This window comes from Bos mutus, chromosome 28 (assembly GCF_027580195.1).
Source record: "Bos mutus isolate GX-2022 chromosome 28, NWIPB_WYAK_1.1, whole genome shotgun sequence".
NCBI classification, from domain to species: domain Eukaryota; kingdom Metazoa; phylum Chordata; class Mammalia; order Artiodactyla; family Bovidae; genus Bos; species Bos mutus.
The window spans coordinates 13,818,111-13,841,010 of record NC_091644.1 but is presented as its reverse complement, the minus strand read 5'-3'; the positions used below and the strand labels follow the sequence as shown (position 1 = coordinate 13,841,010).

The 22,900-nt window shown below is 43.0% G+C and overlaps 1 protein-coding gene across 1 annotated transcript in view; it reads left to right on the top strand.

Moving 5' to 3' along the window:
* LRMDA (leucine rich melanocyte differentiation associated) overlaps positions 1-22,900 on the top strand; it is an 861,351-nt gene that overhangs the window by 308,513 nt on the left and 529,938 nt on the right. The window contains exons 3-4 of the mRNA XM_070364611.1: positions 8,097-8,234; positions 22,095-22,212. Coding sequence (XP_070220712.1) covers positions 8,097-8,234; positions 22,095-22,212 — 256 coding nt within the window. The remainder of the gene's footprint in view (positions 1-8,096; positions 8,235-22,094; positions 22,213-22,900) is intronic.

Here is a 22,900-nt window from a genome sequence, read left to right as displayed (position 1 = left end):
TGGTAAGTTAGAAATAGATACAGGATGGGGCATTTTCCCACAAAGTATGAAATAAAGCTAGATATATATGTTGAGATTGGCATATATGTTTATGTCAGCTGTAAGAATGATTTGCAAAATTATTAATCACTGCTTACATGTTAAGTTATAAGTTAGTATTGTATTTATTCAGTAAAATATGCTGTTTGTGGCCATTATTAATTGGTATTTTCTTAGAAGAATGAGAAGGCTTATAAGTAAATATCAGTCTTTATCATAATGAAATATTCATGGATTATTTTTTCCTCTCCTATCCTTTGGTCAACCAAATTTCCTGGTTGTTGCCAATATTAGCAAAAAATTGAATAAAAATTATTGAAAATAATTTTTCCAATAGTTATAGTGTGTCTTATGGCTTCCTTGGCCATTTGAGATGATCACCTGCTTGATATTCTGAAATCAACTAAGAATAAAAGGATAATTAGACTATGGTTTGAATGATACGTTTCCTCTTATGGACCCCATGCTCATGTTCTGTGTCCCACTTTACTGGAGGCTGTTGGAGTTGTTGGAGTTGGGGTTCATGTGTCAGTTTAATTATGTTTACCATGGCCACACAGCTAATCTTCTAAGAGCCTCTTGCATTTTTTTTTTTTTTTTGTACGTGTGATTTTACAGCTTTCACCTGCCTGTTAGAGTAACTGACAAAGAGGATTGTATGAAAATTTTTTGTGTGTGTTGGAATCAAAGTACAATGATGACATATGCAAAGCAGATTTTTGCGTGACTATAAAACCAGCTGCCTCCGCCCTGGGATATTGTCAAGAAAGCAATATAAGAAATGGTGCAGTGAGAAGGGCTTCCCTAACAGCCCACAGATGAAGCCACAAAGACTGTACAGCAAATGTTAATCCAAAACTCAATTGCTCTTCTCACTCAGCACACTTCCTGGCCACTTCTCTGTAATATTAGTTGGTACATACCGAGACCTGCAAACACATTTTAGCACCAGCTTGAGCAAAACAGTTAAAAGACGGGCACACCCACTATGAGAGAAAGTCATTTCATATAATGACAATCTGCAGATGAATTAGTGGGTGATTTTCTTGCTCAATCACTGATTTGTATAATAACTATTGGAAAGTATTTTTTGGATACCTATGTGTTTAATATACATAGGTTATAGTATTGCTTTTTTTTATTACCACTGACAATTGAAGAGATATTGAGCAAGTATTGATGGTTGACAGATTACCTGGTTAGATTAAATAGGTTAGATTCTACTAAGATTCATGTTTCATGTGAATTTGCTAAGCATTATTATCTCTCATTTTAGAAGATTCATTTTCATAACCTGGTTTAGAATATATTGAAAATGTGCAGGGATCCACGTTAGAATTCATTCATTCATTCACTTAATTTATTTAAACTAAAAACAACAGCAACCAAAATACTTCACCATTTCTCCCACCCTCCACTCCCTCTTCTAGCAACTACTGATCTATTCTTTTTATGTATGAGGTTGGTCTTAATGTTATTGTTTTAAATTCCACATATAAGAGAGATCATACAGCATTTGTCTTTCTCTGACTTATTTCACTCAGCGTAAAAAAGTTCTTGAGATCTAGCAAGATTTTATTCTTTTTCTGGCTGAATAATATTGTGTTTTGTGTGTGCGCGTGTGTGTGTGTGTATCACACTTTCTTTATCCATTCACCCACTGATAGACACTTAACGTTGTTTCCACATCTTGTCTATTGTAAATAATGCTGCAGTGAGCATAGGGCTACACATATCTTTTCAAGTTAGTGTTTTTGCTTTCTTTGGATAAATATCCAGGAGTGGAATCCTGGATCAAATGCTAGTCTTATTTTTAATTTTTTTGAGGAACACCCATACTGTTTTCCATAGTGGCTACACCGGTTTACATTCCCGTCAATAGTGTTCAAGGGTTCCCTTTTCTTCACATCCTCACCAGCAGTCACTGCTTCTTGTCTTTTTGATAGTAGCCATTCTAACAGGCATAAGGTGAAATCACAGGGTGGTTTTGATTTGCATTTCTCTAATGATCAATGATGTTGAACATCTTTTCATGTACCCGTTGGTCATCTGTGTGTCTTCTTTGGAAAAATGTCTATTCAGATCTTCTGTCCATTTTGTAATTGTAATTTTTTTTTTTTTTTGCTATTGAGTTGTATGGGTTCTTTATATAGTTTAGATATTAGCCCCTCATGAAATAGTATTTATAATTATTTTCTCCCATTCAGTGAGTTACCTTTTTATTTTGTTGGTGGATTCCTTTGCTGTGCAGAATGTTTTTCATTTTTAAAGGGATAAGCTAGACTGGTGGTGGTTTTATTCTCAGTGTGGCTATCACCAGAGATTAACAGGCTTCTTGTTTTTCCTTGGTTCAGTCCTTTCCCTGTTCCAGCATCTCTGGTCTGTGGCAGTAACACTGAGGAATCAATGTTGGTGGTGTGGAAGGAACCAGAAGGAAGCAGAAGGCAATGTGCAGCTGTAGAGCTGGCCAGATATATCACTATACTGTTGTAAGTGCTTTATTGCCAGTATATACACAAACCAACAGTTGGCTTTTTCATGATGGAACATGTCTTCTTTCTCCTCTGGTCTACTGGTATGATCCCAAAGGTTGGCTTCCTTACCTTGTATACTTGACCAAGAAGTAAAAAAAATGAAAGACAGATAAAAGCAGCAGTAGCACTATGTGCCATTCTCTGTCTTTCAGCCACTGGCCCTCCCACCTGCTTGTCTGAATACCCCGGATCCATAACAGTTACGAGGTGCCAGGATGCTACTCCACACAATGCCTTAACCTTTGGCTCTGGCCATTGGCTTTGCTGCACAGTAACACACTCCAAAACTTAGAGTCTTAGAAAAACCAATATTTTTGTTTGTTTATAGTTCTGTATGGCAGCTATTTGGGCAGGGCTCAACTGGATGGTTCTGCTCATCTTCCTTGGGTCACTCAGGCAGCCACGGTTATTTGGAGGCTCTGCTAGGGCTGGCTGATCTGAGATTGCCTTGCTTATATGTCTGGAGGTTGGTATTGGTTGTTAGTGGAGCTCCATGTCTCCAACAGGCTAGCACAGGCCTCTCCATGTGGGAGGGATGCCCCAAGAGCAAAGCTCAATGTGCAGCTACTTTTCACATTCGGTTTGCATCATAGCTGTTGCTGCCCCATGGCCAAAGCAAGTCACATATCAAATGTAGAACAAATGTGAGGGGGTTCCAGAACCCAAACCAAGTATTTGGCACATTTCTTCTAGATTCACCAATGCCTCCCTTCCCCACTGTATGCTTCCTTCTTGCCCTCTCAGCGCGTCGTTCATTTCTGTTGAGCCCTCAGCTTTTGGCTCCTGTTCGGGTAGACCTGGGTGTCTCAGCCTAGCTCTTGGTCTCCTGCTCATTGCTTATCTCTCCTCTCTGTGGTTTGTTTAGAGTAGCACTGCTCACTAGCCATGGTGTTGCTTCTCTCCCCAACACTCACATTCTCCCTCCCTCTCACCCACCCATAAGCGTGGGCAGTCTCAGCCGTATCATGTCTAAATACCCAGCCCCGAATAAGGGAACAACTGAAACGTCAGGGAAAGATCGTTAGCCACATGGCTCTCTCCCACTGGCCTTTGGGGCTGGGTGGAGGAAAGGTGATGAGCTGACTTCATTTTAAGCCACACTTCATTGCATCATTTTCTGTTTCTCTGTTGGCTTCAGCACATGCAGGAAGAGACAGCTGTGAACTCTGGTGCCAGCAGGAAGAAGGAATAGTGCTCCATGTTACACTGCTGGGCTGTGGTTAGGAGACCAGTGAGTGCAGTCAGGAGGCCAGACTGGAGTTCCCACAGCAATTTACTGTGTCATCTTGAAGAAGGGGCTGGATCTTGTCAGAGGCTTCATTTTCTTTACCTGTAATTTGAGTATTTAATCTGAGAGTATTGTTGAGAGATAGTGCTGGCATAATATATATGGGAAATCACTTTAACACCTTGAACCTTTACAAGTTCCTTGCACATTTTACTGTTAGCCAAGGCTTTGGTGCCTTAAATGAATGATCCCAAATTGAAAGTAACTGAGATGCAGAGAACAACTGGATAAGAGCACCTGGTGATATCCTACAAAAGCACAGAAGACTCCTCATGTTTTTGTTTTTTAAATTCCTCTCTTTGTGGCCCCTAGAATTGTCATTTTGTAGGACCTAGGTCTGAATGTAGACTCTGCCTTTTAGTCATTGTGTGATCTTTGACTGTAAGTTTCCTTAATTGTTATCTGGATGTGATAATCTTTCAGACACCTGTGTGTGTGTGAATCAAATATGTCATGTAGGCTGTTCAGCATTTGAAAATCTTCTATCAGGATAAGCTCTAATTGAAATACCCCCAGGAGTCATAGGTGCTGCCCTTTGACCTGGGGTTGAGCACAGAGGGACAGATGTGCCCATTCTCACTTGGGAAGCAGCTTCAGACCTGTGCAACCCAACATGACACCATGAGATTCCTCTCCTCCTTCAGGCTCCAAACTTTCAAGGCAAGATGTGGCTTTGATCTTGGGCCCTCTGCAGAAAATCTCCCTTGGCAAACCTAGCTATGACAGCTGGGCTCCGCAATGGCAACCTGTAGACAGCATTGAAAAAAGTCTAAATGGCAAGTACTCTGGAGAAGACTTGATGAGGGAAACCAGGTGTGTGCTGAGAACCCAGCTGGAGAGAGTTGAAACTGTGCCAGATAGCTTCACATTTTAAAAGGAGAGGAAAAAAAAATCACCCTTAGGAGAATCCTTGAAAGTGTCTTCACAAAGGTAGTATTGGTTAGCTGGAGACATCAAGTTCCCTCGGCTGATTGTCTCTGGATAATTTTCTCTGCAACTTGACAGAAAGGAATGTGACAGGTTCCATCCCAAGCGCACAGTCAGGCAAGACAAGGCTGTGCTCGTCCTTATTGACCCAGGAGATGAAGAAACCGCTGGAAACTTCTCACGTGTCAGTCTCCAGTGCTGGTGTCAACATAATGATGTTGTTCTTGTCCAGAGCATCCATGGAGTAGGTGCAAGTGATTCCTCACCAGTATGGATTTGGGGGGACCACCTTGCCCAGCCCAAATGATGACTTAGCAGGTAGTTGGAAGGCTTAGGAAGAAGAACTTGCTTCTGCTACACAAAATATCCCAAAGGAGGCAGACTCTGAGACTCCAGTGAATCCTCTTGGATTCACTGGCACAGAATGGCTGAAGCTTCTTGAAGCCTGCAGACCCTTTGCCCAAGAAATTCCCATGATCAAGACATTCAAATGAGTTTCCATTTCCACAGCCTCCTGCTAAGAGGCAGATCCAGATTTTGTGAAGTGTGACGCTTACATAATTTGAAGAGGCTCTCTTAAAGGCAAAGACTATATAATTACAAACACAAAATTAGGTATGGAGATGAATGTGTATTTGGAATAAAAAATGTGTTGAAGCAAATTAAACTTTTTTAAGTTGACAGATACCATACATGGAAATATTTAGCAAACAATCTCTCTTATACTATGTATGAGAACTTTTTCTATTTTTCCCTGCAAATTCCCTTATAACTTCATTCTTTAATTAAGTTTTACAGGTGGCTCAGATGGTAAAGAATCCACCTGCAATGTGGGAGACCTGGGTTCGATCCCTGGTTTGGGAAGATCCTGGGTTCGATCCCTGGTTTGGGAAGATCTCTGGTTTGGAGGAGGACATGGAAACCCACTCCAGTATACTTGCCTGGAGAATCCCATGGACAGAGGAGCCTGATAGGCTACTGTCCATGGGGTTGCCAGGGTCGGACATGACTTAGCGACTAAACCACCACCACCACCACCACTTCCCTGGATGGTAGAATGCAAGCCTTCCCATCGCTAATTACCAGATATTGAGGAATGACTGGACTTTGAGTTGGACTTCAAGCCAACTCAGTTGTCTAGTGTTTCTCTACCTTGGAGATCTTGCCAGTTTTGAGTTCCTTTTCTTCACATTCTCACCTTTGTGCAGTAGATGAAAAAAAGATGAAAGTTTAAGTAATTTGTCTCTAAGAGAGAAATAGGTTTCATCTGGACTTTGCTGTCCATAGTAGAAAGGGCTTCCCATGGATTCTCCAGGGCCATTGTCCACATAAATACTTTGAATCACTTCAGAGCAACACATCAGTGCCATTTTGGTGGCCCACTCTCTTGGAGTTTTACAGAAATACAGTGCTGGCCAGTAAGAAGGTTCAGCTTGTCTGGCTGCCCCCTTGAACTAGGACTTGGCTTGAGGCTTCTGGAAAGCATATTGGGTATGAGTCCTATTGTTCTTTGGCACATCCAATGGGTACCATATGTGGGCAAGAAGGTTGGAGAGAACCCTGAAGGGGAGAAACCAAGACATGGGCTGAGGTGTATGCAGGTCCAAGTCGAGGCATGGAGTATCCTCCCTGAGGGATGCTGCTGGCCCTGGCCCATCCTGCATACTGGACTAAGACTGAGCAATTTTTGAGGAAGACACTCCAAAGCACAGGGATCTCTGAGATGCTTTTGCCTGGCTCGAAGGGCAGCACTCATAGGCTAGAGTACTGGCAAGATTCCTTGTTTTTCATTTTTTTTTGTTTAATGACTATGAAACATCCAAAGACAGAACTTGCTGGAAAAGGCAAGTTTTTCCTGAAATCATTCATTGTCTTTTTAATTAGTTTTATTTAGAGATTTTCTTAAAGAGTGTGGTGATTGAACTTTAAGAAGTATTAAGTATGTTTTGTCTTGAGTGATGAAATTTGTTAAAGTTTTGACTCCTGGTCACTTACCCTCTGTATTTCAAGCTTACCTCCTTGGTAGGACCTTCTCACTCATCTTCTCCATATGCTTCTAATCTGTCATCCTCCTTCCAGTGATCCTTTGTGGTTGTTCCTGGATATCATTTGTTGAAGACTTGAAAGATCAATAACTTGGTTGTACAGTCTTTGTTTAGGAAATGATGATGTTGGGCAGTAGAAACCCACAATCTATGAGGACACTCAGACCCTCTTTAACTAGTTTTCCCCTCTCTTGCTTGTGAGCTTTCCCTTTCATTGTGTTGGTCTTGCTCCCTACCAGTCTAGTGCTTGTTCTTCCATATGATCTTTACATGGCTTGTGTATGAATAGTACTTGAAGGCACTTAGTTTAGAGAATATAAAGTTGAAGGGAGGTATGTGAGCCTCAGCCACCTGAGGGCCATCACATGGAAGAGAGGAATGACTTACTCTTTGTGATCTCCCCGACTAGCTAATTTGAGTCACTGTGTGGGAATTCAGTCTCTGGGGAAATAAAAACTCTCTCTTATGGTTGTTAGAGATAAACTTCCCTGTGGGATCCTCTGGCAGATATGTTAGGGACTGGATTCAGATGTTGGTTGGATTTGGAGTTCAGTTGACAAACTGAAGCATGAGAAAATTGGGATGACACCCCCAAGGTTACTCACAGAGTAAGGGCAGCCCTTTTATCTCATTTGACCTTCTTTTCCTGGAAATGGTACCCGACTCTTTGATTCTTACCAGTGGCATCTCCCATCATGTATTTAGCCCCTGTATGCTCTACTGTCGTTTCCTGGTAAGGGCCCCGTTCTGTCTGCTGATAACAATGTTAGCTAACTCTTTTCACTGGTAGGCTCCCGGTAGTCATGGCCTCTATTCATGGCCTACACTGTTCTGTTTGTCTTTTCTTCTTAGCTTTGTACTCCTTTTCACCCAATGCGATGTCTTATTGCCACCAGTGAGGCCACTGAGCAATGCTTAGCTCCACAGCAGGCTCTCAGGTCACAGAGGAGGCCAATCCCAGTTTGCACCCATGCTACTCCCGTGTTTTAATGATGGACTGCCCCCAAAGGAGAAACCATATATTCTGATGAGACCTTTGGAAGTAATTTCTTGCTTTCATTAACAGTTGAGCTGTGTCCCCAGTGGGAGTGAAAAACTAACCATATCAGATGCCCACAGCAAGTTGATTTCAGCCCCTACCCATGTCATGTCCTGGGAGCAGATGGGGTTCATCAGCTGCTGGGCTGTGCCTATCAGCTCTGGTCTGTGTCCCTTGCTAAGCCTTTTGTCTTTCCGGACCAAGATCCTTAACCTTTGTCACATCACCGACTTGGAGTATCTGCTTGACCACCTGGCAGAAGTGACACCAGCTCTGGAGTACCTCAGCCTCCTAGGGAATGTGGCATGTCCCAACGAGCTCGTCAGCCTGGAAAAGGATGAGGAAGACTACAAGAGATATAGGTGAGTATCTAGGTTTGAGCATAGTATGAAAAGAAAAAAATGACATTTTTGGAGAGATATTATTATACTCTGGGGTGCGTAATAGATATCTGGTAAGCATCAGTGGTCCCTTCATGCTATATTAAACTTTGCCCTATTGGGTACCCTATAGCCAGGGTCTTCCTTCATTGACGGTAACAAGAGCCAAGAAACATGAAAAGACATTGAGTGGTCTAGCCCAGGGGTTAACCAACTTGTCTGTAAAGGGCTGGATATTAAATACTGTATGCTTTGAAAGTCATGTGGCCTCTGTTGCAACTATTCAACTCTTCTATTATAGTGCATAAGTGGTAATGAACAGTTTGTAAATGAATGGGCAATGCTGTGTTCCAATAAAGCTTTATTTACAAAAACATGCAGCAGGCCAGGTTAGACCCATGGGCTGTATTTCGCTGGCCCCTGCTCTGTGTTGTAAGATCTTCCTGTCTGTTTCAGAGTCACATCTTGGAGAAAGAGGCCTTCCCATGAAAGTTTAGGGAGCTTATATACAGTCTCAAGAGAAAGTTTCATAAGGTCCACGACTTTGGTCTTTGATGGAGTCCAAAGTGAAAATGCTATTCTTTCTTCCCTCTACTTCTAAACTATCAGCTTTGAAATACCTAATCCAAAATCCTCTTTAGGGAGTCTTTTTTGATCTTACCCATTTTACTAAACTCATTTTATTTTTGCTCTTCATTTTAAATTTTGTATGCTCTCATTCTTGATTATTGTTTTCTAAATGTTATAAATGATGTTTTCATATGTATACCTTTTCTCTCAGTTATAATATAAGTTCTCACTAGCACCCCACCTGAATCAATGTACAAGGAGGAAGGGAAGAAGAAAGGGAGGAAGGAAAGAAATAAAAGGTAGGGAGGACTCAGTTAAGTTCAATTCAGTCACTCAGTCGTGTCTGACTCTTTGCAACCCCATGGACTGCAGCACGCCAGGCTTCCCTGTCCATCACCAACTCCCAGAGCTTACTCAAACTCATGTCCATTGTGTCAGTGATGCCATCCAAACATCTCATCCTCTGTCATCCCCTTCTCCTCCCACCTTCAATCTTTCCCAGCCATCAGGGTCTTTTCCAATGAGTCAATCCTTTGCATCAGGTGGCCAAAGTATGGGAGTTTCAGCTTCAACATCAGTCCTTCCAATGAACACTCAGGGCTGATTTCCTTTAGGATTCACTGATTTTATCTCCTTGCAGTCCAAGGGACTCCCAAGAGTCTTCTCCAACACTACAGTTCAAAAGCATCAATTCTTCTGTGCTCAGCTTTCTTTATAGTCCAACTCTCACATCCATACATGACTACTGGAAAAACCATAGCTTTGACTACATGAACCTTTGTTGCTAAAGTAATGTCTCTGCTTTTTAATATGTTGTCTAGGTTGGTCATAGCTTTTCTTCCAAGGAGTAAGCGTCTTTTACTTTCATGGCTGCAATCACAATCTGCAATGACTTTGGAGCCCAAGAAAATAAAGTCTCTCACTGTTTCCATTGTTTCCCCATCTATTTGCCGTGAAGTGATGGGACTGGATGCCATGATCTTAATTTTCTGAATGTTGAGCTTAAAGCCAACTTTTTCACTCTCCTCTTCCACTTTCATCAGGAGACTCTTTAGTTCCTCTTCACTTTCTGCTGTAAGGGTGGTGTCATCTGTATATCTGAGGTTATCGATATTTCTCCTGGCAATCTTGATTCCAGCTTGTGTTTCATCCAGCCCAGCATTCTGCATGATATACTGTGCATATAAGTTAAATAAGCAGGGTGACAATATACAGCCTTGACATACTCCTTTCCCAATTTGAAATCAGTCTTTTGTTCCATTTACAGTTCTAACTGTTACCTCTTGACTTGCATGCAGATTTCCCAGGAGGCAGGTTGGGTGGTCTGGTATTCCCATCTCTTGAAGTATTTGCCACAGTTTGTTGTGATCCACACCATCAAAGGCTTTGGCGTAGTCCTGCAGAAGTAGATGTTTTTCTGGAACTCTCTTGCTTTTTCAATGATCCAGCGGATGTTGGCAATTTGATCTCTGGTTCCTCTGCCTTTTCTAAAACCAGCTTGAACATCTGGAAGTTCATGGTTCATGTATTGTTGAAGCCTGTCTTGGAGAATTTGGAGCATTACTTTGCTAGCATGTGAGATGAGTGCAATTGTGCAGTAGTTTGAGCATTGTTTGGCATTGCCTTTCTTTGGGATCGGAATGAACTGTCCTTTTCCAGTACTGTGGCCACTGCTGAGTTTTCCAAATTTGTTGGCATAAGGAGTGCAGCACTTTCACAGCATCATCTTTCAGGATTTGAAAGAGCTCAACTGGAATTCCATCACCTCCACTAGCTTTGTTTGTAGTGATGCTTCCTAAGGCCCACTTGACTTTGTATTCCAGGATGTCTGGCTCTAGGTCAGTGATCACACCATCATGATTATCTGGGTCATGAAGATCTTTTTGTATAGTTCTTCTGTATATTCTTGCCACCTCTTCTTGATATCTTCTGCTTCTGTGAGGTCCATACCATTTCTGTCCTTTATTGTGGGCATCTTTGCATGAAATGTTCCCTTGGTATCTCTAATTTCCTTGAAGAGATCTCCAGTCTTTCCCATTCTATTGTTTTCCTCTATTTCTTTGCACTGATCACTGAGGAAGGCTTTCTTATCTCTCCTTGCTGTTCTTTGGAATGCTGCATTCAAATGGGTATATTTTACCTTTTCTCTTTTGTCTTTAGCTTCTTTTCTTTTCTCAGCTATTTGTAAGCCCTCCTCAGACAACTATTTTGCCTTTTTGCATTTCTTTTTCTTGGGGATGGTCTTGATCACTGCCTCTTGTACAATTTCATGAACGTCCATCCATAGTTCTTCAAGAACTCTATCAGATCTAATTCCTTGACTATTTCTCACTTCCACTGTATAAAGATAAGGGATTTGATTTAGTTCATACCTGAATGGTCTAGTGGTTTTCCCTACTTTCTTCAATTTAAGTCTGAATTTGGCAATAAGGAGTTCATGGTCTGAGCCACTGTGAGCTCCCAGTCTTGTTTTTGCTGACTGTATAGAGCTTCTCCATCTTTGGCTGCAAAGAATATAATCAATATAATCAATCTGATTTTGGTATTGACTATCTGTTTAGTAGGAAGGACTACTAGAAAGTAAGTTTTTTTTTTTTTTTTTAAACTTTACAATATTGTACTGGTTTTGCCATATATCAAAATGAATCTGCCACAGGTATACATGTGTTCCCCATCCTGAACCCTCCTCCCTCCCCATACCATCCCTCTGGGTCGTCCCAGTGCACCATTGGCGAGAGAGGATAATAGTTTGAGAGGAACTGGTCCTTTGGGGTTCAGATTTTTAAATCTGTAGTGATGAAGGAGCGTATTTAAGGGCATGCATTTTGTATAAAGGCAAAGCTGCAAGAAATACTGAAATCTCTTCAAAATTATATATTTAAAAAGAAACATACATGTTAGTAAGGGTACAGCAGAATTTCAGTTATACTTTATTGGGAGGAATTTTGAAGGAATCTTAGACTATTTTTAAGCCATCTTAGAATAAAGTTCTATCCCTATCTTAAAAGAACTGTAATAAATCAATTTTTCTCATGAAGACTTTTATCTGGGATGTGATACTGTTGATTTGAATGTGATTTCTCGTAGGAGAAATATGGTTAATATCCAGCAAGTGAATAGTTAAAATTTATAAATCAATCTTCTAAGTTAATCACTTTGAACTTAATTTTATTTTAGCAGTTACTCTCATCAACTTTGGCACCTTTAACAGGTGATGTCATGTATGAAGAGGTTGTTTTAAAACATTTTATCTTCTGGCAGCAACTTATTATAAAATGTATCTTAGAAGGGTCAGGTGGTGGAAGAAAGTTCTCTCAGATATCATGTTTAGTAAACCAAGCATTTTTTTGGAAATTCTTGTTTTCTGACTTTTTTCTTCAGATTTCTTGTTTTAATTATTTAAAATCACCCAATAAATTGTATATGTGTACATATACACCCATATGTGTATATGCACACATTCACACACAAGTTTATTCATTTACTCATTCATGAAGTTATATGTGAACTGAACCGTAGGCACGTATTTTGGAATGAGAGCAACAGACTAAAGACCCTGATGCTGGGAAAGATAGAGAGCAGGAGGAGAAGGGGACGACAGAGGATGAGATAGTTGGATGGCATCACTGACTCAATGAACATGAGTTTGGGTAAACTCCAGGAGTTGGTGATACACAGGGAGGCCTGCCGTGCTGCAGTTCACGGTGTTGCAAAGGGTTGGACATGACTGAACAACTGAACTGAACTGAACAGACTGAGGAAAATCTCCCACTCCACTTTATTCCATCTCAAAGAAAGGTTTATAAGGGTGTAAAAGAAAAAGAAAAGCTAATACTAATTTTTACTGTTGTTATTGTAACTAGTCTCATTGGACACTGTGGTATAAGGAGCCAGATCAAAAGATCTGATATGGAGTCTAGTTTTGCTGGTGGGACTTTTAAAATGGGGAGGACAGTTTCGATCAGTGACCCTTAACCAAGGCTATACTTGTGATTCATCCAATCGTTTTGATTAATTTAGTGCCAAATGCAATGAAATAGGCAATAGGTGACATTGATGCTTAATTAAGAACTACTGGACTAAAGAGTATTTAAATTCTTTGTTGGCTCTGCTGTTCTGCGACACTTTCCTCCCAGGCAGTGACAGATCCTCTGTTAACACTCATACCATTTTATATATTCCTTTTTACACATTTCTCTTACTACTTCATACATGTCAACATCCAGAGAATGGCTTCCTGAAAGTCAGGACAGCATCTTCTTGCCCTTTGAAGCCTTATCAATACCGAAAGTAGTGCTGGCTGTGGAATAGGGGCTTGGTATCTGTCTAGAGGAGGTGGCCTGAAATCACCCTGCCCTCTGATGAACTGAATACTTGTAGAGAAATGTGGGGCTCTTTGGGCACCTTGGGTGCCCACTGCCTATTTGGAACTAAATCCACTTGGATATCAACAAATGCAATTAAAAAGCAAGGCTCGGCCCTTCAGAATCCACCCAAGTGTTGGTTGTTTGGTCATGATTCTTTAGCAAAGATTGGATTGTAGAAGAGTGATCCTTCTCCTGGGCATGTCTGCGTACCCTTCAATCATACCCTCCTAACTTCTGTTACCCCAGAAGCCCCTGGGGGCTGGGGCTGGGAAGGCTCTGTGTTACTGCATATATGTCAAGATTGCCATTAGGGGCTGGATTCTAGGGGCCACATGCAGCTGGACTCACATCTGGTCAGAATTACCTTAGAAAATCCACAACACCAGCAAGATGCTCACCCTCCGAGAGAGACAGGAACTAAGAGCAGTGGAAGGGGATTCAGTGTGGGCCACCCAGTGACGTACGGACTGCGTGAGCGGACTCATAGGCCTGTTCAATGGAAGTTCTAATTTTTGTATTCATTTTACTTATTTTTAATTTCTGGTTTAACAAGCATCATCACCCTTGTATTTGGATGAGATGAATGGGTGGATAAGGCATTTCTGTTCTGTGGTCTGTAAAAAGCCCTCCTTTATTCATCCTGGAGCTCGTGCATTATTTGTCCCTGAGAAATTTTAGACTTTCACAACAAGACTTCTGAATGCCAAGTTCCTGTGGCATTTGGGGTTTCTACAAAGCAATGTAGCCACCTTTTGTTTCCTTTCGGTAAAATATTTTCCTGGCCCTTCATCCACAAAGCATGAGGTCGGCCTTCCTTCAAGCTGTTACCGAGAGTCTAATAGGAGGGCCTCTATGCAAATTTATGAGACATTTTCACTATAAAATTGCTGAAAACATGAATGATATTTCTACAGTTTACTGTTTTTCACTTTAAGTACATTTTCTGACAATATGTCTTCTATTAATCATTTAAGCAGTAGTAGGAAACTTAAAGGAGTGTATTCAGAAGCAAGAATCCATGGTTCATTTAGTGCTGTCTAAAAAAATTTCTTATTGATTGGCATCCTCTGTGGTTATGTGATGTAATATTTATAATATGTCACCCAGCCATACATCAAAACAAGTATGTCTCTTGTTTCATTTCCATGAGAGATGTTGATTTCAGAGAGGTCAGCCCAGTTTTAGGTCACGTTGTGGCCAACCACTGGGCCAGAAATGGGAAGTGACCAGATTTATGGAGCTATTGGAAATGACCCCAGAGCCGCTTTAGGTTCTGTGGATGCTTTCCTCCCCTCCCCCCACAGCACCCCTTTTCCTTCCTCACGTACCCCCTGTATGCCCAGTTGGATTTTCTTGGCACACGTCCACACAGTAAAACAGCCTCATTAAATCTGTATGTGAGCATGAGCACACTACCAGGCTGTTTAGCGGTGCCCTGGTCCTGCTGGGACCGGAGCAGAGCCGAGCCTGGGGTTTCTCTACGCCATTCATCATAGCTCGTGGCTGAAATGTGTCCATTGCCATGCTATTATAGGCGCTGAAACCTGCTGCTGCTCTGCTGTGTGCACGCACTGGGCAGCTATTTGGGGTGAAGGTTGAATGGAGGTTCACGTTGAGCAGAGGTGCTGGACCTGAAGGCAGTAGCCTTCAGGATTGGGGCGGAAGGAGAGTGAGGCAGCTAAGTGAGCTGGGGGACCACCATCATCCTGGGGATCCCCTTGGGGCCTCCCATGGACTTGAATACTGGCCAGACAATGAATCAAGTATGGGGAGCTTGGGTGCCCAGTAGGCTCTATTTCTTGCCTTCCTTTGTCAGTCTTTTCTTTCCTCTTGCTAAGGAAAGATGGTGGAGTTCAGGTCAGGGTGCACATGTGCCAGACCTCACGCATCAAACACGGCCATTGGTGTCTTGGGCTCCGAGCACTGCTTCACTAAATCCTTCTGTCGCTAAACCCTTTATTGTCTCCTGCCACTCCAGTCTCTGGCGAGTCTCTCCTTCCTCCCTCCTCAGTAGGCTCCTCTATATTCCTTACAACTTGAAATTATTTAAAACATGACACCCTTTCTTTGTTCCCTCCCAGGGAGCAGCCCTGAGGCCTGCCCAGTGTCTGTCACACTCAGCCAAGGGGCAGAAGGGAGGAACCGGCCGTCCGCTGCTGGCCGCCCTGGCTTCCACCACTTCCCAGCCGTAGAGGAGCCGTAAAACTTGTGGCTTACATAACCCAGTGAGCATTCTCCAGCTAATCTGCAATCTGGGCTTTGAAGATCACAGGAAAGCAAAGGTCACGACCTAGAGATCAAAGTGACAGAAACCCGCAGAGTAATTGCTGGTTCCCCTCTGTAGAGGGCCTTGGTCTATCCTGTGGGTGTATTATTTGCACCAAGACTTCAAACGTGCTGCCGGTGAACTGTGAGGGAAATCAGCTGGCCTTGGCTGGTTGTCAGGCGTTCATTAATGCTGTAGGTGAGCTCACCTCGGCTCATTAGAGGGAGAGCGTTGTCATCTCTTCACTCGCGGTCTTTGTTCATTACTCTGTGGTCTTTATTGACTTTTCCTCACCGTCCTCCCTTACCTGAAGGTGTGAGTGGGTAGTGAGACAAGCAAATTGGAGCAATACGAAAGAGGAGAATACGGATGTATTTATTGTGGATTAACTTGGAGGCACATAGAAATCAAGCGAGCAAACTGAAGCTTAACAGGCGGGGTAGCATTAGCCCACTCCCTTCATGGCACGGATGGAGAAACTGAAGCTCAGGAAGGCGGCAGAGACTGTGCCAGGGTCACACAGAAAGCTCAGCCCAGAGTCTGGGCTCTTTCCTCTACCCTGTGAGTCCACACGCTTTTTGCTGGGAAGACTCCCCTCTTGTTTTTCCCTCCAACACATACACTTGAAAGCTTTGGTCTCTTCAGTAAGCTTCATTTAAGCCACTGCTAACTTTTCAAAATTAGTCAGAGACGTTTAGTTGCTGATCAGAGTTTTTGATCAGCATGAGGTAAGCAGTGTTACCAAATGGGGTTGATGCCATCCAGAGCAAAGAAGCTTGGTGTTCTGCTGGCGTGTTCATGCTTTCTTGTTAAGCTTTGTGAAAGGATGAGAACAGTTCACGGATCACCTGTTGCTGCCTTCAGGGGCCCCCAGTGGGGTGACCCCCAGCTTGTCTCCCCATTTCCCATGCATGAGAGCAAGAAGGCACCAAGAAGCAATAGGAAGAAGCATAGAATGCTGTAAAGGGGGGAGGTGGGAAAAGTCCCCGTGACTCCACATGCAGTTCCCTTGGGATCTGGAAATGCGGTGTTTCTTGGGTAGAGTCTCAGAAGAAGAAACATGGCAGCCAGCCCCAGGAGCAGATGTAGGAGATCCGTCTTGATGTGCCTGTAGTTGTGCAGAGGGCCTGGGGAGCAGCCAGATCCCCCGGGGGAGCAGATGTGGGCAGGAGACAGCATCCTCCCTTCCCTTTGAAGTCTGGATGAAAAGTGCCAGAGCTTTTGGTAGAGAAAACTGACTTGGGAGCAAAAACCAAACAAACCAAAAAGGCTTTCTGCTGTTGTTTTTGTCCCCCTACCAGTTGTAAGCATCTCTTTAGAGGATTTCTTTCAGGAAATGGCACTTCCTCTATGAAAAGAGAGAGAACCTGAAAAGCTGTGTGTGGGTCTCACTTTTTAAGAATCTGTATGCAGAGACAGGTGGTTCTTTGAACACCTTCCCAGGGTCCCTGGTCTCCTCTGGGTAACCTCACCCTCCATGTCACAGCCAGGAGGGCCTCTGACTTCGCGCCACACCCCTCCCTGCCCTGAGGCTTTCTCCCAACCACCTTGGGAAGGTCAGGAAAATTGGCATTGCCCTCTGGGGCTGGGGATGTGAGCCTGAGAACTTAGACGGATCTCTTTTCATTAAGCAGTGCCCTGGCTTAACAAGCAGTTTTATAAATCTGAAGCTGTCTCCGGGTGCCGCAGGATTTATGGACGGGGGTTTCTGCCATAAAGTGGTTTATGATGGCTGCCTTCTGTGTTATTAGTAGCTGTCTCTTCCTTCAACCATTGCTGTTTGATAATAGCTTTAAAACACCCAGAATTACTTACCTGCAAGCCCCATTCCCGATAGCCCCTGTTGACAGTCTGAATAAGTTTACTGCCCTTTTGTTGTACTTTACCTTCAAAACAAACTGATTGAACCATCAATAGCTCGTGGAAGCTGACAGAGGCATGTCATCTGGACTAGCCCTGGTGATTGCAGGTTATCTGGGGGAGTTAACCTTCCCGCATTGTTAACTGAAATGTTTTATGTACTATGCAACTTTAGGATACGGCTGTGATAACCCTGGTAACTAAGTAATACATCACAGTAAAGAGATTTTGGTGCAACAAATAACCCTGGATTAAATTTACAAGGGTTGAATTGATATTGTAAAAGCCTTCATTCTGTGGCTTCGGGAATCCTCTCTTGTATTTTTATGGCAAACTTGTATTATACTCAGGATTGAAGCTGCAGCTTTTGACACCCTGACATGACCTAGAACAAAGGGAAATAGATCTCCCAAGACCAGAATGGGACGGGCAGGCAGAAAGCTCACTGACTAAGCATTGGCAGAGCTGGTTTAGAGCTGGTTCCAAACCACCAAGGGGCAAGAAAGAAGGTCTGGTGGATATGGCTTCTGTCTGGGCACTGGGGACCGTAGACATTGGGGGCAGGACAGACCACTAGCTGAACTGGGAAGGATACACTTGGCCACCTTATCAACTTCATAATTCCAAAACTATTAATCCTTGTGGTGTTTTTGTACTTGGACAGTGATTCTCAGCAGGCCTAGCAGCATATCAGCCTCACCTGGGAACTTACTAGAATGTAAATTTGAAACTTCATTCCAGATGCAGTGAATCAGAAACTCTAGGGAGGGACCCTGTGACTTGGGTTTCAACAAGGCCTCTGGGGGATTCTGTCACCTCCTCAAGTCTGGGACCCACTGAGCTAGAATGTAAGTTCGTTGAGAGTAGGGACCTTGTCTGTTTTGTGCATCACCCATTCTTAGCACCAGGCTCAGTTCTTGGCAGGTGGTAGTCTCTAAGTATTTGCTGGGTGGGTGAATGTGTAAATAAATGAAAGAAGACATCTCCTAAGGGACATACCGGAGTCCTGAGCTGAGTCTCATACTGAACTATTTGGAACGAGCCTTCCTAGTATCTCTCAGACATCTTTAGGCATCAGCCACCTGGAAATCCAGGCTGACCAACTGGGTGGGAGTCCGGGCACCCCTAGTTTCAGGGGAGCTGGCAGCCTGTTTCGTGGATGTTTCTTTGGTGTTGAAAGAAGACTGCTCTGAAAACAGTAGCTCTTTGTCATCTAAAATTTTTTAACTAGCTTAAAAGCTAGTGCTTCTCTCTCTCTCCTTTGATTTCAGGGCTGTGATCCAAAGTGGGGCGAAATGACAACATGCTGTCTGTTGTCACCATGGTTCCTGCCAGCCCCGTGAAGACATCTTTCATTCCATCATTAAACATTGGCTGATTTTCTAATACTGATTTTTCTTCACCTGAATATTCATCTTTTCCCACCCTACACTTAGTGGGTGTCTTTACTCCTTTGAGCGTCACTCCTGACATATTGTTTCTGTCTGTACGTGTCTTTATTTGAAAGAATCTGTTGTCATCAAGACTTTGCTGCTACAAGCAGAAGATGGAAGTTTTCTCTGACACTGACTGAGGCCAGTGGGAGTTCTTCTGGAGGATAGAAAGGTATTGGGGCCTTTGCAGAACTTGTCTAATTTAGAGTAAGCTTAGGTGGCATTTGGAGAGGGAAAGAAGAGGCTTAGGGAGAAGTAAGAAAGAAGATAATGAGTAGCTTGAGGCCAGGGAGAGAGCAGGAAGTAGGTAGTCAAATTTCTAGGACCTCAGATGTTGGTGTGGAAGTTTCTGAGCAGGAAAAGGATACCACAAAAGAATTTAGAATATTTTTGACTTTAAGTCATAGGAAGGCTGTGACTAGAAACCTCTGAGCTATTTGGCATTTGAGTGATCAGCTGAGTCTTTCACCTGGACAAGCATATGTGAGGCCCTTTGATGATGTAGGACCATCCTATGAACTGGGGGTGCTGGCCTTGGGGACCTAAGGCTCCACTGAGGAGGGAGGCCTGCTCACACCTCAAGTAACTTTGCCCTGAGAAAAAAACTTAGTGTTTGGGAACTGCTTTAGGGCTTGTTTCTTTGAAGCTTTCTTAAGATTGCTTGTTCTTCTTTCTTTGTGTTCGCAAAGCTAATTTGTGCATAACCTCAAACTTGGTGCTTAGCTGTGCCAATTTCTAATTTCTGTCTTTGAACCCATCTTCCCCATTATATTAGAACCCCTTAAATTGCCAACATCCGTTGGATCATAGAAAAAGCAGAGAATTCCAGAAAAACATCTACTTTTGCTTCATTGACTACACTAAAGCCTTTGACTGTGTGGATCTCAAAAAACTGTGGAAAATTCTTCAAGAAATGGGAATATCAGACCATCTTACCTGCTCCTGAGCGATCTGTATGCAGGTCAAGAGGCAACAGTTAGAACTGGACATGGAGCAACGGACTGGCTCCAAATAGGAAAAGGAGGACGTCAAGGCTGTGTATTGTCAGCCTGCTTATTTAACTTATATGCAGAGTACATCATGAGAAACGCTGGGCTGGAGGAAGCACAAGCTGGCATCAAGATTGCCGGGAGAAATATCAGTAACCTCAGATATGCAGATGACACCACCCTTGTGGCAGAAAGCGAAGAGGAACTAAAGAGTCTCTTGATGAAAGTGAAAGAGGAGAATGAAAAAGCTGGCTTAAAGCTCAGCATTCAGAAAACGAAGATCATGGCATCCAGTCCCATCGCTTCATGGCAAATAGATGGGGAAACAATGTAAACAGTGAGAGACTTTATTTTGGGGGGCTCCAAGATCATTGCAGATGGTGACTGCAGCCATGAAATTAAAAGACGCTTACTCCTTGGAAGAAAAGCTATCACCAACGTAGACAGTATATTAAACAACAGAGACATTACTTTGCTGACCATGGTCTGTCTAGTCAAAGCTATGGTTTTTCCAGTAATCATGTATGGATGTGAGAGCTGGACCATAAAGAAAGCTGAGCACAGAAGAATTGATGCTTTTGAACTGTGGTGCTTGAGAAGACTCTTGAGAGTCCCTTGGACTGCAAGGAGATCCAACCAGTCCATCCTAAAGGAAATCAGTCCTAAATATTCATTGGAAGGATGGATGCTGAAGCTGAAGCTCTAATACTTTGGCCACCTGATACAAAGAATTGGCTCATTTGAAGACTTTGATGTTGGGAAAGATTGAGGGCAGGAAGAGAAAGAGACAGCAGAGGATGAGATGATTGGATGGCATCACTGACTCGATGGACATGAGTTTGCGCAAGTTCCAGGAGTGGTAATGGACAGGGAAGCCTGGCATGCTGCAGTCCATGGGGTCGCAAAAAGTTGAACACAATTGAGTGACTGAACTGAACTGAAAGAGCAGGAACCATGTTGTAATCACCTCTGTATACCTAGGCCTGGCATGAAGTAGGTGCTTAAGAAACATTTGTGCAACTGAAATGAACTGGCATTTTATAGTGTCCATTCTAATGCTTCTTTCCAAAATGGTTTGACAGTGAGAAAGAAAAATTGGTCCCTGTCTTCAAGAAGCTTATAGTTTTGGTGAGGACATTAAACTGAAGGACAATTAGAAAATAATATGGTGTTAGACTGCAGGGTGCTAAAAATGCCTCCTTGGCGTATTGAGAAGGGAGAAAGCAATGTGGGCTGGGGATGCAGAAGAAAACTTCTTGAGGGTTGGGATTTGGAAAGATGAGTGAATACTGAGGATGCAGGATACAGGGAGAAAAAGTCAGATTCCCATGCAGATGATGTGACTTACCGCTCTTGACATTGGATACCTACCTTTTCCTCCTAAGCAGGAAAGGGTCTAAACAATTGCTCCTTTGATTGGAGGAGTATAGGAGCTTGATGGAAAGCTTCTGTGTCGGTGACTGTCCCTGAGGAAGGAGAGCTAGAGGCAGGTGTCTATACCTTTCGTATCATTTTTTATATGTTTATGTACCTGTCTTCTGACCAGATGAGTCTTCTTGTCAAATCCATACACCTGCTTAAAGATAGTTCATCACACAAGTAGTCAGTCATTCGGTTATCCTTAAAGATGGTAATGGATCCCAAAGACTCTTTGCAGGGAGACCATATGGCATATTTGGGCTGTTAATGTCCACTGGAAACCAACTCCCCTTGTTTCTCCTTGATGGAGATAATTTTCATAGTGCCAGTGTAGAAGTAACTCAGTGATGATGAGAAAAAAGTCCTCAGCATGTCTGTCTGATCCCTCAAGGAAGCAATTTCTCAGCTATGTATGTTCTTACTTCTATCCCAGAGTTGTCCAGGTTATTATTATTGTCCTGATGGCAAATTAAAGTCTCTTGTCTCAGCTTCAAAATGAAGGTTTTTTTGTTCTCTCCGAGATGAGAATAATAAAGATGACCCATAAGAATGACAGTAACATGAATGGTGTGATCAGGTTGTAGGTTATTTTCTCTGAGAATTTCTTGTGCATCAAAGATTTTCAGAATGGAAAAAGGTAAATACATGGATAGGATCTTATTGGTGAATCCAGGTGTGCAGTTTGTGAGTATACCTTTGAGTCAAGAACAACCATTAGTGTATGTTTTGAAAGTTTAGTTGCATATCTTTATAAAACAGAACCATTTGAATTTCCCCAAAGAGTGATTATTCATTGTGAAAGAAGAGGAGAGAAGCAGCACCCAAGGTCTAAACTTCTGAAGACTTAATGATATAGTTTCCTGAACATCAGATAAATTGCATGAACCTTTGAGTCCATCATCCGTCTTCCTGAGCTGTCTCTGACTGTTCTCTCCCAGATGCTTTGTTCTGCACAAGCTGCCCAATTTGAAGTTTCTGGATGCTCGGAAAGTAACCAAACAAGAACGAGAGGAAGCTTTGGTCAGAGGGGCCTTCATGAAGGTGGTGAAGCCCAAGGTAAGCCCTCGACTCTCTGTTCTTTGTGAGGATTCATGCCTCACCCGCTGGGTATTTTCAAGGCTGGAGGAAGTCCTCCCATGTGTTCAGAATGCACCAGGATTTCATCCATGGATACACCATTGGCCAAACAAGAAGTAGAGGTTGGTATAAGCTGGGTCATCCTGGGACTCTAGGGGGACATTGTTGGTATTACAAAGTGATTGGTAAGGTGATTTCAGACAAATGGCTCTTGTACCAATGAAGCAGCATCATGCACAGCCTATGGTGATGTTCCCAGCATCAAGGAGAATTTCGAAGCAAGGAGGATTTCAGGCCTCCTTGAAAGTGTTTCATTTACAAGGTGAGACCTCTGCAGACTCTGGAGCTGAGGAAGGAGAAACAGGAGAGCACTGGACATTACTGTTTCTCGGGTAGGTGGGGTTCCTCTAGTGCCTCAGCGGGGGCTCTTCTTTCTCGGGGCCAAGGGGTAGCTGGGGGAGAGTGCTTGTCTCTTGTTCACAGGTGAGGGCTCAGTAGCCCTTGGAGATACTGTTAGCACGGAAGGCGATTTTTCTGACAATGTGGTCTGAGACTGGTGTGTGCGTCCTTCATTTGGCTCTCCAGAGCTCAGGCGAATGCTGTTTACTGACCTTTGTTTCACTAGCTGAGTCTGCTTCGAGGCCAGGGAATTGGACATGGTGTCATG